This window comes from Salvelinus alpinus, chromosome 16 (assembly GCF_045679555.1).
Source record: "Salvelinus alpinus chromosome 16, SLU_Salpinus.1, whole genome shotgun sequence".
In the NCBI taxonomy this organism is placed as follows: domain Eukaryota; kingdom Metazoa; phylum Chordata; class Actinopteri; order Salmoniformes; family Salmonidae; genus Salvelinus; species Salvelinus alpinus.
In genome coordinates this window covers 42,802,421-42,818,670 of record NC_092101.1, presented here as the reverse complement: position 1 = coordinate 42,818,670, position 16,250 = coordinate 42,802,421, and the positions used below count along the sequence as shown (strand labels likewise).

General features: G+C 41.9%; 2 protein-coding genes across 4 annotated transcripts in view; both read left to right on the top strand.

Annotated features, from left to right (window-relative positions):
• Positions 1–1,254: 1,254 nt before the first annotated feature.
• Positions 1,255–6,888, top strand: c16h1orf210 (chromosome 16 C1orf210 homolog). 2 transcript variants are annotated; one of them, XM_071346297.1, is made up of 4 exons: positions 1,255–1,433; positions 4,700–4,824; positions 5,331–5,841; positions 6,029–6,888. In XM_071346297.1, exons 2-4 carry the CDS (start codon positions 4,714–4,716, stop codon positions 6,439–6,441), a joined length of 1,035 nt encoding a protein of 344 aa, XP_071202398.1. In that variant the 5' UTR covers positions 1,255–1,433; positions 4,700–4,713; the 3' UTR covers positions 6,442–6,888. The 2 variants fall into 2 exon arrangements, with proteins under 2 accessions (XP_071202398.1, XP_071202400.1); XM_071346299.1 differs by lacking the exon at positions 1,255–1,433 and adding an exon at positions 1,646–1,904.
• A 267-nt stretch (positions 6,889–7,155) lies between these two features.
• Positions 7,156–16,250, top strand: part of LOC139541540 (AP-1 complex subunit mu-2-like) — a 33,592-nt gene continuing 24,497 nt past the window's right edge. The window contains exons 1-3 of one of the 2 annotated variants that reach the window (XM_071346293.1): positions 7,156–7,311; positions 14,558–14,714; positions 15,040–15,107. In XM_071346293.1, coding sequence (XP_071202394.1) covers positions 7,270–7,311; positions 14,558–14,714; positions 15,040–15,107 — 267 coding nt within the window. In that variant the 5' untranslated portion in view covers positions 7,156–7,269. Of the gene's footprint in view, positions 7,312–13,488; positions 13,758–14,557; positions 14,715–15,039; positions 15,108–16,250 lie in introns of those variants that run through there. The other variant, XM_071346294.1, reaches the window with a different exon arrangement.

Sequence of the window (16,250 nt, the reverse complement as noted above, 5' to 3'; positions counted from 1 at the left end):
TTGCGTTACACACCCACCAATCCACCGTGGCATACCATCCTCCTTTTGTTTTTGGCTTGTAACCATACCAACAGTAACATATCAAACTAATTTCAGTGTCCCGGATTTACTTTTACTATGTTACATCTAGTCTATGAGACCAGGCTGAACAGGGAAAAACAGAAGTCTCTTAATGACATTCTAAGTGCCAAAAAAAAACAGCCCAGACTGTCTGGTGGATTGTTTGTGTCCTAGCCTCTCCCTGTCCCCCTCTCCATTGTAATGTACTGTACTGTATACACGTGTTGTTATTTCCCCTGCTTTACAGAGGCAGTGAGGCCATCACAGCTGTCTTACAGAGGGAGCTTGACCACTGACCTCAACTACCATACCACTGGGACAAACAGCAGGAGTCCCTGGAGGTACGGGTGGGAAACCCCACGACTCCTTTACTGCTGAGTGGCCAGTTTGCAGGGTCATGTTCATTAGGGCACACAGTAGCAAATTGTTTTGCAATAGAAGACAAAAGCAAGCATTTATTATTAGACCAGTTCAGGTAGTCCCTCCGTTTGGCGCCTAATGAATATGACCCTGCTGTCCTGCCATCTGCCTCCCCTAACGAGCCGAGGCCTCTTAGGAACGTGCTAGAAGCACAAGAGGATTGGAGGCCTGGAGTGCATACTGCAGGTTCGGCGCAGGGAGCAGGACAGGATGTGGCCCTATTGTTTTCTGGATCCCCCTCTTTTCCTTCCAGGGTTGCAGAAGGCCGCTCTCTCTCCCTCAAGGCCCGAACATCTTAAAGTAAACAAAAAACGCTTCACATGTATCTTGTCTGTTTCCCTCTCTCAGATCCAGACGTTTTGAGAGATAGGGTGGTTTTATAAGAACAAAGCAAAGTGTGTCTGTGGGGTGCGCTTTATTAAATGTGCAGTAGCGTCTGTGCTATATCATATCCTGACTGTGGATAGACTATGTCCGTGTAAAAGTAAGCTTATGTGATGTGTAAATGTGAATGTGTATTGACGTGTAAATAACATGGGTTCTCAGCTGTGAACCCAGATAACAGGAACAGTGTTCTGTGTGATACTGACTACTATTGTGTATAAACATTCTGACATAAGGGAGGACAAAGCATGTCATTTTATAGCACCACGTTGTTATTGAATTGACTATCGACTCTGATCAGGTCTCGTGTAGTACCATTGGATAAAGGCAAGGGAAAGTAGGAGGGAGAGGCGAGCACACCTATGTAGTTACAAAGTTACTCATTAACCTAAGTCCTTCAGAACACGACTGAGGTGAACGCACCCCTTTCAACCTTTGCACAACATGCCTCCATTTTATAGCAAAGGCGAAATACAAACTTACAGTGACAATGCTGCATTAATGTGAGCTATAAGGAAGAGGACATATTGTTACCTGGGTTTCAGGTACATACGGACCAGGCTGACCAGGTAGGACACTTCTAATGAGCGGATTTTCTCTAAATGTTAACCTTTTGGGCTGTTTCCATTTGTCAACATTGAGATCATATGACCTCCCGATTCTCTTATTGATCATTTAGTACTGTGGTTACGGTAATACAGTATGTTGGTATATTTCTATGACATACTAGTATAATAACCAAATGCAAACAACCTTTTGATCAATCTCAACTACAGTATATCAGTAATTATGTTTTGACGACTATTACGAGATATAATACCATGAAAGTGGATGAATGAGCGAGAAATGGATATATAGATGCATGTTGCTCAGCCAGGCAGTCGTGCCCACATGTTGATACCCGCCATTTGCTGTTTTCATCAAATAAGGCTAAACCTTTGACAGCCAACGCCTTGATAATAATGTAAAACATTGTTCATTCGGGGAGGATGATGTGGTGAGGTCTAGTTACATTAACAAGGAGACACAGGAAGCTAAAGGTCTGTCAAATGCATTACTCTTTGATGCCACTAACCTCTAAAGCTAAAGATATTAGTTTCTGGTGTATTTGTTTCTAGAAGTTGCTTGGCTCTATTGCTGACACTGTGTAGGCTTTTAAACAAATGTTAGAAAGAATTGTGCCTATTGCCAGTTGCTTTGTTTATGACTTGCAGTGGGATTAACAGAGTTGCAGATGTGAAACTCATTAACCCACAACAGTCTAAGCCCTGTCTAAGCTGGGGGAGGGTTCTAGTAAGCTATATGGAATTGTTTTAAGAAGGTCATACCAAGGATCATTAGCTATTTGATTTTGAATTTTAAGACCACTTGAAGTATAAAAAATAATACAGTATTAAAACATTATGTGATGAAAATGTTAATTTGACCTTCCTGGTATTAGCCCATACAAACAAATTGAATAACACATTCACCACATGGAAAAACAGATAGTGCCCCAAAGAATCTAAAGGAAGTTTGTTCTGAAGTATCTGTCCTATGTCTCTCAGAAACGTTTTATTTAAATTTGTACATGCATTTTAACCCCTTATTTTTGTCATGAAACAGTCTCCACATATACACTACATGGCCCAAAGTATGTGGACACCTGCTCGTCGAACATTTCATTCCAAAATCATGGGTATTAATATGGAGTTGGTTCCCCTGTTGCTGCTATAACAGCTTTTCACTAGATGTTGGGACATTGCTGCGGGGACTTGCTTCCATTCAGCCACAAGAGCATTAGTGAGGTTGTGCGCTGATGTTGGGCAATTAGGCCTGGCTCGCAGTCGGTGTTCCAATTCATCCCAAAGGTGTGGGTTGAGGTCAGGGCTCTGTGCAGGCCAGTCAAGTTCTTCCACATCAGACGAAGGACTGCTTTGTGTGTCACTTCCGTATCCAGAGAGGAGAACGAGGAGTGGGGAAGAAGAGGGATGAAAGGGACAGGACCCGGGCAACCCATTACAGAACAGAAAGATGTGGCATTGGGCTGCAAGGACGGGAGTGTGTGGCGGGCTGGTCAAGGAGCCCCTTTCAAAGCGTACCGTTAAACATAAAGTACACACACTCATGCAGATGCATGCACACACACACACACACACACACACACACACACACACACACACACACACACACACACACACACACACACACACACACACACACACACACACACACACACACACAGGGCAAAAACTGGTTGAATCAACATTGTTTCTACGTAATTTCAACCAAAACATTCAATGTGATGACGTTGAATCAACATGGAAAATTGATTGGATTTGAAAAAGTAATCAACATAAGAGAATTTCGTATTTTTAACCTAAATCCAATGACATTGTGAAATGTTTTGTTGATTTTATGTCGAATTCACATTTGTTGACAACTCAACCAAATGTAAATTAAAACAAGACTTTGAACTGTGCTACTACACACATAGCCTCTTGTGGGCTCCTGGGCTTCCCATAGCTCCCAGCCGTGGTGTCGTTGTGCCTTTACTGTGCGAGGACAGGAAGAGATTAAGAGATCCCCACTCGGGTCTTTACAGCCAACCATGCTGAGCTTAATACCAGAAGGAGGAGAGGAGAAGAAGCCTAATGGCAGAGCGACCAGCCAGTAGGCCCCCTCTGTGAAAAATATCTTTGGTGCCAAGAGGACTCTACAAACAGGCCGGGATCAGATTAAAAAACAAAGAGAGAAGAAAGATACACAGTCACAGATGTGAGAAGAACAACATAAGAGCAATCTGCAGAACAAAATATATTGTTAAAGTGTGTGAAAGAGCTCTTCAGTCTTTAACTAAATGCTTTAAATCGACTTTTTATTGTATAGAAAGTGTGTACACACACCTGCATAGAAAATGTACAATACATGTGGGAACACTAAACTGGTACTCTTGTCTTTGTGAGAACATGCCAATAGACAATCTTCAGAATGTGCAATGAGTCCGCGGATCTGTATATAACATAATGAGTCAACACTGCATGCAAACAAATGTAAATTTAGCAAATTTGCTTAAAGAAGAGCATAAGAGGTCACTGGTTTTAGTTATGTCAAAAAACTGTTTATGTTTTCAACACGATTCTGGTGTGTTTTAGGGCCAGTCATTTTCCTGGGCAGGTCACATAACTATACCTTGTTGGGGGCCTATGTCAGTAAGGTCACAGGCCCTATGAGTCAGGGCATAGTGAATACATTTGAATTTATTTGGGGTTATAAACATATAAAACAAGATGTAGAAAGAATTCCCAGAGGATAAAGAATGAATTAAAACACTTGTCTCAATTAAGTTCTGGTTATCTGGTTATTATTTCTCAATTCAGTTCTGGTTATCTGGTTATTATTTCTCAATGCAGTTCTGGTTATTATTTCTCAATTCAGTTCTGGTTATTATTTCTCAATGCAGTTCTGGTTATCTGGTTATTATTTCTCAATTCAGTTCTGGTTATCTGGTTATTATTTCTCAATGCAGTTCTGGTTATCTGGTTATTATTTCTCAATGCAGTTCTGGTTATCTGGTTATTATTTCTCAATGCAGTTCTGGTTATTATTTTTCAATTCAGTTCTGGTTATCTGGTTATTATTTTTCAATTCAGTTCTGGTTATCTGGTTATTATTTCTCAATGCAGTTCTGGTTATCTAGTTATTATTTTTCAATTGAGTTCTGGTTATCTGGTTATCATTTTTCAATGCAGTTCTAGTTGTGATTCATTTGTCAGTTTGATTAATACTTAGTTGTGACTCATTTGTCAGTCTGATTAATACTTAGTCTTTGTCTGTCCATCTGTGATTCCTACAGGAAGCGGGGGAACCATGGGGTCCTGGGGCCACGGCCTGTGTGTGGTTTTGTGTTTCTGGGGAACAGTTAGCGGGAGCATGCTTCAGAGTCGCACTGTTGGCCCGTGTACTGTCAATACTGGCACGGTAAGAAAGACACACAGCTTTCTTCTTCTCCCTGTTTTCTTCTCCTCTTTTTCTTGCCGTTGTTCAGTTCCAAGCAGTCACGTGAGGAAACACTATGGGGAATTTCCTGTTTGAGACATTTTTCCTGTTGTTGATCATAAGATAGTGTTACCTCTGGGAGTGAAGTCTGATTCGTTACAGGATATCAACATAAGAATTATGTAAAGATTAAGGCTCTCTTTGAGCGAATTGATTTGTTGTTCACAACTTTATTTGTTATATATGAGATGGTTTTCTTTATCTTTCGTTTTAAAGTTACATGGAATATTTATTTATCAGCACCAGACAGTTGCAAAGACTCCTAATTAATTCATTAACACCACATGTTTTTATTCACCCATATAATGGCTTTAGGGAGAAACTTCCAAAAATCATAAAGTTCATTTTACACCTCTTGATTCTTGCTAAATGGCAACCACAATATGGGAAGGGTTGGCTTGACCAATCTTGTCCATCTCTTCCCCAAGGCATCATTTAACTGCAGTTGGAGGAAACTGGCTCATATTCCAACAGAGATATGGGACAATGCAACCACACTGGACCTCTCCCAGAACCACCTCAACTTAACTAACCCTCAACACCTCAGACAACTACAGAGGTTGGATCAGCTGGTTAACCTCAATCTCTCAGGCAACTACCTCCCTCTGCTGGGGAAAGACAACCTCTGCAGCCTCCCCTCCCTGCATACACTAGACCTCAGTGGCTGCCAATTGACTTCCATAGAGGCTGGAGCTCTGCAGGGTTTACCCAGTTTAGGGAAGCTGTTTTTGGGGCACAACAGACTGCAAGTCCCCCTGTCTGTCTCCACTCGAGATATAGTAACTATATCCATCCTGGATCTCCATGGGAACCAAGAGCTTGAGCGTGGCTCTGATGATTTGTCGACAGGAATCAGAAGACCATCTCATAGAAAACTGTTGACAAATGACCGTGAACATCCCACCACAACTCCAACTAACACAATGACTACAGCTAATGGTAAGGATCTCATAACAATTTACTTCTGCCTCATATCATCTAATTTATATGTAGTTAGGTCATCATATAATTATCAGCTGTCATAGAATTCTTTGATGCTTACTCAAGCGGTCTTGGCGGTTATAGCTGTGATGTAATTCATAATAATGATTTGAACAGTAAAACCTATTCCCCTCTCGCCTAACAGGCACAGAGTCGCCTGGTCAGAGCCGCCCCTCCCACAGTTGGCAATATATGGTGGCAGTCCTTGTGACGGCCATCTCCCTCTCCCTCCTCATCGCCAGCCTGGCCAAATGCCAGCTGGTCCGCCGCTACCTAGCCAGCTATCGCCACACCCGTCTGACCGAGCAAGACACAGCCAGCCAGTGTGACCCCAACAGTCTGGAGGTGGGCTTCTCTATGTACAACCATGCGGGACAGGCACAGAGCCCCCACCCTGCTCCTGTCCCCCAGGGAGAGATGGACATAGAGGATGAGGAAGATGATGATGGCTTCATAGAGGATAACTACATACAAGCCAGCGAGAGGGAGAGGGCTAAGAGGGCACTTGAAGTGGAGGAAGAGGAGGAAGAGGATGGGATGGACTTTAGCATTGGCTAGGAAGAAAGGGAGAAGGTGGAAAGAGAGGGGAGAGAATGAGAGAGGGAAGAGAGCGAGAGAGAGGTCACTAGCCTATTTGGACACTGATTGGGGCCAATGCAGATATTAAACATAAGCATGTCTATTTCCATCATCTTTAGAGGGAAAAAACAGTCACAGAGACAGATTAATACAAAACTGACATAAGCAATAACTCAATTTAGCTCCGCAATAGTGCACCTTTGCCTGTGTCTTTCAATGGATTTCAAAATTGGGCTGGCTGTTTGTACGGACTTTGTTAGAAAATTATTATTTAAAGTGGGTCAAATAATCAATCAATCAATTTGTTTTTGAGTTAGATTTTTCTAAGTTCCAACTCAGTTTTACCAATGAATTTGATGTTGTTTGGGTGTGCCTGCACTCCATTTTGTTACATTTGTAGATAAAATAAAACGTTTTCAAATTCAATAGCGTACCTGTTTTTCTTTCTGTAGAAAAATACATACAATTATCTTGAAACAGTTAGGCATATGCGTCGATCTATGATAATGTATAGCAATGCTTTATATAATACAATAGACAAACACGCCTGATAGTAGCCTATGCATAACTTAAGCAGAATAGAAGAGAATCGATACCATATGTAGACCTAATAATTGATGTAGGATTGGTTTTGCATGCTCTGTTGCGTTGAAAGCTGCTTGACAGGTCTGACGACGAAATACTACCCGGAAAGAGCAGTGGCGTGCATTAGACAACAGCGCGCGATGGGAGATGCACTGAATGAAATGTTGTAAGGGATATTCAACGTCAAAACATTTATATTTTTTGTGCTATTAGTTTATCAGGATGTCGGCGTCTGCTATATTCATCCTGGACCTTAAAGGAAAGGTAAGCTGAGACTTGACAGTCTACGTGGCACTGGCGGATAAGTTTATAGTTTGACATCGATTAGTCTTGCGTTGCTGTTGCGGTTTTAAGGAAGACTAGTTCGCGACGAGGCTAGGCATCGATCAACAGCGCCTGCATCTGCCAGTGTAGCGCAGAAATCCATGCGTAAAAGCGCACATAAGAAAATGAAAGCGCGGTAGGGAAGGCTATAGTAAAATTACATACTTGTTTATCTTTTAATATTTACAACTAAATGTATTTGTTTCTCAGAATTCGTCACTAGCTATGTTTCCAATAGCTTGTCCAGTGATTTTTTTTGTAGACATTTAAGAAAGTTCGCATAGAAAATAGATTCTACAATTGTCTGCTAAGGTGTTTCTATTGAACTATCTTGTGTCGATGAAAACAGCTGGACGTAATGACGTCACACCTAAAAAAAGAAATCGACAATTTTTTTTTGTGATTGATGTGTTTTGATTACCCATTTAGGCAAATTGCGCATTAATACATGGGCCTGTATGCCCTCCCTATCCGTTTAATGTCTCAGGTAGCCCGCGAAACCCCGAATGGATAGAATACAATAATTGACCATGGTGAAAGTTGCACTCTTTTAGATCTGAAATAATTGGATGGAGAAACTTGCCAACCAACCAGGAAATCGAGGCATAGCAATTTAGGCATTCTTGAAAGTCAGGCCAATCCTTATCCTGCATATACATGTTTTTTGTTGAAACAAAATATTTAGCAAGCAGTAGAAATGTAGAATTAAATGTGAAGTGGAGCTTATATACTAAACAAAAATATAAACACAACATGCAACAATTTCAAATATTTTACTGAGTTACAGTTCATATAATGAAATCAGTCAATTGAAATAAATTCATTAGACCCTAATCTATGGATTTCACATGACTGGGAATACAGATATGCATCTGTTGGTCACAGATACCTTTTAAAAAAAAGTAAGGGTGTGGATCAGAAAACCAGTCAGTATCTGGTGTGACCACCATTTGCCTCATGCAGCGTGACACATCTCCTTCGCATAGAGTTGATCAGGCTGTTGATTGTGGTCTGTGGAATGTTGTCCCACTTCTCTTCAATGGCTGTGCGAAGTTGCTGGATATTGGAGGGAACTGGAACACGATGTCGTACACGTTGTCGTACACGTCGATCCAGAGCATCCCACACATGCTCAATGGGTGACATGTCTGGTGAGAATGTAGGCCATGGAAGAACTGGGACATTTCATTTTCAGCTTCCAGGAATTGTGTACAGATCCTTGCGACATGGGGCTGTACTGAAACATGAAGTGATGGCGGCGAATGAATGACACGACAATGGGCCTCAGGATTTCATCACGGTTTCTCTGTGCATTCAAATTGCCATCGATAAAATGCAATTGTGTCCGTTGTCCGTAGCTTATGCCTGCCCATACCATAACCCCACCGACAGCATGGGACTCTCTGTTCACAACATTGACAAACAGCAAACCGCTCACCCACACGACGCCATAAACACTAGCTGCCGTCTGCCTGGTACAGTTGAAACTGTGATTAATCCGTGAAAAGCACACTTCTACAGTGTGCCAGTGGCCATCGAAGGTGAGTATTTACCCACAGGAGTCGGTTACGACGCCGAAATGCAGTCAGGTCAAGACCTTAGTGAGGACGATGAGCATGCAGACAAGCTTTCCAGAGAAGGTTTCTGACAATTTGTGCAGAAATTCTTTGGTTGTGGAAACCCAGTTTCATCAGCTTTCCGGGTGGCTGGTCTCAGACGATCTCGCAGGTGAAGAAGACAGATGTGGAGGTCCTGGGCTGGTGTGGAAACACATGGTCTGCAGTTGTGAGGCCGGTTGGACATACTGCCAAATTCTCTAAAACAACGTTATGGTAGAGAAATTAACATTCAATTCTCTGGCAACAGGCCTGGTGAATATTCCTGCAGTCAGCATTCCAATTGTACAACTGTGGCATTGTGTTGTGACAAAACTGCACATTTTAGAGTTGCCTTTTATTGTCCCCAGCACAAGGTGCACTTATGTAATGACCATGCTTAGTAAGCCTCTTGATATGCCATAACTGTCAGGTGGCTGGATTATCATGCAGAAGGATAAATGCTCACTAACAGGGATGTAAACAAATGTGTGCACAAACTTTCAGAGAAATAAGCGTTTTGTGTGTGTGGACAATTTCTGGGATATTTTATTTCAGCTCATGAAACATGCAACCAACACTTGACACTTTTATATTTTTGTTCAGTGACCAAAATCCACCCCATTTCAAACCCATACAAATATTGTTGATCTTCAGAAACATTTTTTCGCGACCTTGCTTTTGTCGAATACACCTGGGAAACCTGCCCTCATACCACAGTAGGCATTGACCACATTGGCATTCCACTTTGTGATCGGATCAATTATATATTTCACGTTTGTTGTCAGAGAAATAGCAATCTACTGCAGCGATCTCTGAACCCCAGATGGTTTATATGTGCCTCTTCTAAAATTGGAAATAATTTATTGTCAAATTATAGCGCATTCACAAACAACCATTCACAGCAGACGATGGACTGTTGTCGGGGAGGTTACAGTGTAGCAGCAGTGCAGTAAGTAGTCCGAAAATTTGAGTTTCTATTGGACAAATGTAGGTAGGTCCCTCCCCGTTTCGTTCCGTTTGGATATGTTTGGTTCGTAGTGAAGATATCGCTGAGGTGTATTCATTACCCCGAATCTGTTGCAGAACGTTTCAGTTGGACAAATTCCGGTAGGGAACCTCCTCGTTTCGTTTGGAAGACCTAATGAATGTGGCGCCGGTGTTGTGAATAGAAACATTCCTGGTCAAACTTGTTCTGCAACACCAAAGTGCACCATGCCTATTCAATATTAGGCTTTACCTGCCAGACTGGTCAGGCAACGTTTTCTCTTGTTCTGTGCTCATATTTCTTATTAAACTTACAGTATGTTTACAAAGTTGCTAACTGTTTAATTTACTAACAGATATATCATTAACATGCAATAATAGCCTACATTCATTGGCTTGAAGCCAGCTCAGACAGCAGGGCTGCGTTCAGTACGTTTCTATGTTCTGGAACGTTCAACTGAACGTAAACGGTTGGGTTGTTGGACGCTGTCAGCATGGCCACTGTCCTTTAAATAAGTCACTCATTGCTTAAAGCCACACCCACCAAACAGGAGAAAACATACCTCAAAGTCTGTTCAAACTTACAAGAATGTTTTGGAGAAACATGTCATTCAGTACAAACCATTCCATAGCGTAGCAAACGTTCAGGCGAACTGAACGGACCTCAGAGTATTTTCTTATCACACCAAACCTGACTTTCCTTATTTGGATGGTCATGTTAATAATATTTTGGAGAAAGGACAAAAGGCCCCACCAGTGCCTGAAGGTGTCAGGGGGAAAGATTACCATCTCATAGGCCCCAGGGGGAAAGATTACCATCTCATAGGCCCCAGGGGGAAAGATTACCATCTCATAGGCCCCTGCCTGCATCCCTGATAGTGCTGATTAAAGCCTTTCTCTCTTTGCCCTGGGAGCAATCTAATACCTCTGACCCAGGCTGGACTGTACTGGAAGCCCCAGCTGCTCCCTGGCTGGAGGGCAAACAGACATGCTTCCAATGTAGCTGTTTCATTGGTTGTCTGTCTCTTGGAGACTAGGGTGGCTGTATACAGGCAGTGTATCAACACACTGGTTGTCTGTCTCTTGGAGACTAGAGTGGCTGTATACAGGCAGTGTATCAACACACTTGTTTGTAGTAGTGAGATGTTATGAATGTAGCTTTATGCTGTACTGTTCATGTAAATGTTTCACAATCTCTGTCTTTGAAATATATTGTTATGCTGATAAATGGCTGCTTTGTTTAGTACTCTGACTTCACTGGAAAGTTAAAGAATGGCCACCAGCACCCTGATGAATTCTCCCCAGCTCGCAAATTTAAACAGTGTCTATTCTTTACTTTGTATACCCTGCACCTGCAATTCTGGATGAGTGTACACTACTTTTAAAGTGCACGTTTTCTGTCTCAATATGTGTGAAACTACACGATGTATAGATACTGTAGATCTTTCAGGATTAAATATTGAGTTGCCATGTGTGCTTGATTGTCAAACCCTGTCCTTCTCGGAGGTAAAAGGCAAGTTTTTTGGAGACCCTCTGGTAGCTTGATAGATACTCCATGGTTGTTTACCTCCAAATGACTGAGCTGGTTTTCCCAAACGGCACCCTATTCCTTATGTGGACTCTGGTCAAAAGTAGTGAGTCACATAGGAAGAGTGCCCTTTGAGACTGACCCTAAGCGATCGCTAGTCTGTTTATCTTAATTGAGATGTGCCGTCAGCCTCTGAAGATCATACAGACAGTAGTTCATATCGATTGTAAACAATGCCTCATTAACAATGACCAGTATCCTGTTACCAAACAATCTTCCCCTGGCAGAATTGTCCTATAGTTAAGGGGATGTGTGTGTGAAGCAGGCCTAAGGGCCCTCATTACAGCCAGTCAGTGTGTTTTACCGTTTGTCAGCCAACAGTGGGACTGAAGGTGAACCAAGCTTGATTTCAGCTTTCCAGACATGTCTCTCGTTCAATCTCAAACGGTAACAGCATCACTGCAGCAGTCTCTCAGATCTGTTTCACTGTAGCAGGAGGCACTGCCTAACTGAGAGTTGCTGTGTGTCTGTAGGTTCACATTTAAAGTTAGCAGAATAGTCTCACTCCACCAGACCAACATCCTATAATGGCTGGAGTCTAGGCTAGCATAACACAAATGTCATGTTTTAGAGAAACTGTGCAAAGGGGATTTTCAGGGGAATAAAAGAGAGGTCACAGATATAGTCAATCTGGTTTAGTTACAAGTTGCAACAGGGAGAATGATCTGTAAACACCAGCCCGAGAAGATAGGAAGACTACATCAGAGGCTACAGAATCATAGCTACATTAGTGTGGCATCAAACTTTAACCACATAAGTCAACACTGGCAGACATTTGATACTGGCAGTTAAACAGGTCAAACATCAGTACTTAGTTACAGTAAATCAAATACGAGAGGAAATTATCAAACAATTCCTCATTAAAGTGGTTTAATGAAAGAAAGAAAAAAGTGGCTGGAGTGAGGTTTGCTAGCTCATGATGACTGCAGAAAGTGTCTGGGGATTTAAACATGGAATGAGGAACTTGCCATGGCATGTTCTGATACATGCGTTTGATTAACACAGAGGGGGAGGTGTTGATGAAGGGATAGTGACAATGAGTTTGAACAATATTTTTACTTTTTCATTTCCTTGAACCTTCATGGCAGTTTACTGTACATTTTAATCAGAAGCCAAACATGTTATTTTTAATTCTCAAAATGGTATTAGTTGAACACTGACCTCTACATTCTTAACAGTCAGGTAGCTTTGGTGTTTCCTGCATGTGCGTCAAGACTCCTCTTTAAATGCAACAAGCTTTGAACTGTCTGTTGGTCTGTCTGGGATTCCACCATCATTTTATAGCTAAAGAAAGAGGAAGAGCCTGTCCATATCCTTTCACTGTGTGAGGAGTTTCCTGTGTGACAGAGGGCCATCTTCAGTGCAGACCTGGGAAGAACATTCTATTTTCTATGAAAATACCAACTTTTCAAATACTCAAGGAAGTCAACTAAAAAGGCAACTATTTTCTTTGATATTCAAATACAGAAAAACATAATATTTGAAAAGGTATTTGGATATATGCAAGTTATTTGAAAACCCCAAAATATGTATTTGATGGCTGCCAAATATTTGAAGAATCAAAAACTACACCTGTTGAGTTAGTTCAAATACAGTGGGGCAAAAAAGTATTTAGTCAGCCACCAATTGTGCAAGTTCTCCGACTTAAAAAGATGAGAGAGGCCTGTAACTTTCATCATAGGTACACTTCAACTATGACAGACAAAATGAGAAGGAAAAAAATCAGAAAATCACATTGTAGGATTTTTAATGAATTTATTTGCAAATTATGGTGGAAAATAAGTATTTGGTCACCTACAAACAAGCAAGATTTCTGGCTCTCACAGACCTGTAACTTCTTCTTTAAGAGGCTCCTCTGTCCTCCACTCATTACCTGTATTAATGGCACCTGTTTGAACTTGTTATCAGTATAAAAGACACCTGTCCACAACCTCAAACAGTCACACTCCAAACTCCACTATGGCCAACTCAACTTAGTGTCCTAAGTTTTCATAACTGTGACCTTAATTGCCTACCGTCTGTAAGCTGTTAGTGTCTTAACGACCGTTCCACAGGTTCATGCTCATTAATTGTTTATGGTTCATTGAACAAGCATGGGAAACAGTGTTTAAACCCTTTACAATGAGGATCTGTGGATCTTTTACGAATTATCTTTGAAAGACAGGGTCCTGAAAAAGGGACGTTTCTTTTTTTGCTGAGTTTAGTTACATTCTCAGGTCTGTATTCAAGTAGTTTAAACATGTAGTTGCTTTCTCAGGTCTATATTCAAGTAGTTTAAACATGTAGTTGCTTTCTCAGGTCTGTATTGAAATAGTTTTAAAAATAAGTAGTTTCTTGGGATCTGTATTCAAATAGTTCTGGTCACATCCTTTGTTTCTCCAGAAAAGCATAGCTAAAACTAGTTATCCCAGGTCTGCTTCAGTGTGTGAGGTCCTTCAAACATATGCTTTGATCTATCAGAGTGTGAGGGGTCCAGTCCAGCGACTCTCAATACTGACTCATCTTGTTATTGGTGTTGAAATGAAAGGGTGTGTGTGAGTGAGAGTTCCCTCAGGCCACTCCAGTGTATCTTGTGGTGTGTGAGAGAGATATATTTATTTTGCACAATGCTGTCATTGGACATTGTGATCCCAGATTAGTTGTCAGTTATTTTATGTTTCTAAACAGAGGCCTCCCAGCAGAGGCTGTTGCTCCTTTCATTTACTGTACATCTTCCACAGCTTACTGCTGAGCCTTCACAACAAGGGGAAGGGCATATGCTCCACGTTTGATCTTTTTGAATTTCTTCCGTTGCATAACTGCCTCTATGGACTCCCTGGATAACAGTGAGAATTGCTGCCGACAGTGAACTATCCTATCTAAATAAAGATGAATTGAATTGAAAATGAATTTCATTAATGTGTTACAATGCCCTCTGTGTCGTGTGGTGTCAGGTGTTGATATGCCATAACTATATGGGTGTGCAACGCTTTACCCTATTTACAAATCTTCACCCTGTTATATGTTTTCCCTGTAGGTGTTGATCAGTCGTAACTACATGGGAAACATGGACATGAATGAGGTCGACCACTTCATGCCCATTATGATGAGGATGGAGGAGGATGCAGACTCCTCGCCCCTGGTGACACACGGCTCCGCCCACTTCCTATGGATCAAACACAGAAACCTCTACCGTATCCTGTCCAAACAGGAATTCCTGTTACTGCTCAGTCAGGCCGTCTTGGTTACCAAGCTTCTGTCTCTCTTACCATGCTCAGGACGACTGTCTCTGCTTCTGACACATCACACAATTCACAGTTCACACCCACACTGCATGTCCTTTATCTGTACATCTCATGTTATTCTGAACTAGAGGGAAATGCTGGGAACAACTAATCTTATGAGTCAACCATCTCAGTTGTGGTTGTAAAAGTTCCATGTGAAAAATATTTTAAAACAGCAGTGGCCCAGTTACTTTTCTGTTCAACAGTTTTAGTATATTCTTAAGTTATTCTTCAGTGGTGGCAATGACCAAGAAGAATGCCAATGCAGCCCTGGTCTACTCCTTCCTCTACAAAATGGTGGAGGTGAGTGTGTGCTTTACTGATATACAGTCGTGGCCAAAAGTTTTGAGAATGACACAAATATTAATTTTCACAAAGTTTGTATGATGGCAATTTGCATATACTCCAGGATGTTATGAAGAGTGATCAGATGAATTGCAATTAATTGCAAAGTCCCTCTTTGCCATGCAAATGAACTAAATCCCCCCAAAACATTTCCACTGCATTTCAGCCCTGCCACAAAAGGACCAGCTGACATCATGTCAGTGAATCTCTCGTTAACACAGGTGTGAGTGTTGACAAGGACAAGGTTGGAGATCACTCTGTCATGCTGATTGAGTTCAAATAAAAGACTGGAAGCTTCAAAAGGAAGGTGGTGCTTGTAATCATTGTTCTTCCTCTGTCAAACATGGTTACCTGCATGGAAACACGTGCCGTCATCATTGCTTTGCACAAAAAGGGCTTCACAGGCAAGGATATTGCCAGTAAGATTGCACCTAACTCAACCATTTATCGGATCATCAAGAACTTCAAGGAGAGCGGTTCAATTGTTGTGAAGAAGGCTTCACGGCGCCCAAGAAAGTCCAGCAAGCGCCAGGACCGTCTCCTAAAGTTGATTCAGCTGCGGGATCGGGGCACCACCATTACAGAGCTTGCTCAGGAATGGCAGCAGGCAGGTGTGAGTGCATCTGCACGCACAGTTAGGCAAAGACTTTTGAGGGATGGCCTGGTGTCAAGAAGGGCAGCAAAGAAGCCACTTCTCTCCAGGAAAAACATCAGGGACAGACTGATATTCTGCAAAAGGTACAGGGATTAGACTGCTGAGGACTAGGTTAAAGTCATTTTCTCTGATGAATCCCCTTTCCGATTGTTTGCGGCATCCGGAAAAAAGCTTGTCCGGAGAAGACAAGGTGAGCGCTACCATCAGTCCTGTGTCATGCCAACAGTAAAGCATCCTGAGACCATTCATGTGTGGGGTTGCTTCTCAGCCAAGGGAGTGGGCTCACTCACAATTTTGCCTAAGAACACAGCCATGAATAAAGAATGGTACCAACACATCCTTCGAGAGCAACTTCTCCCAACCATCCAGGAACAGTTTGGTGATGGTGGCCTTTTCCAGCATGATGGAGCACCTTGCCATAAGGCAAAAGGGTTAACTAAGTGGCT

Bases quoted from the DNA above. Each gene is read 5' to 3' on its own strand.
- c16h1orf210 (XM_071346297.1), top strand. From the start codon at position 4,714: ATGGGGTCCTGGGGCCACGGCCTGTGTGTGGTTTTGTGTTTCTGGGGA. The intron at 4,825-5,330 runs GTAAGAAAGACA...CTCTTCCCCAAG, and splicing joins GTACTGTCAATACTGGCACG to GCATCATTTAACTGCAGTTG. The intron at 5,842-6,028 runs GTAAGGATCTCA...CTCGCCTAACAG, and splicing joins CACAATGACTACAGCTAATG to GCACAGAGTCGCCTGGTCAG.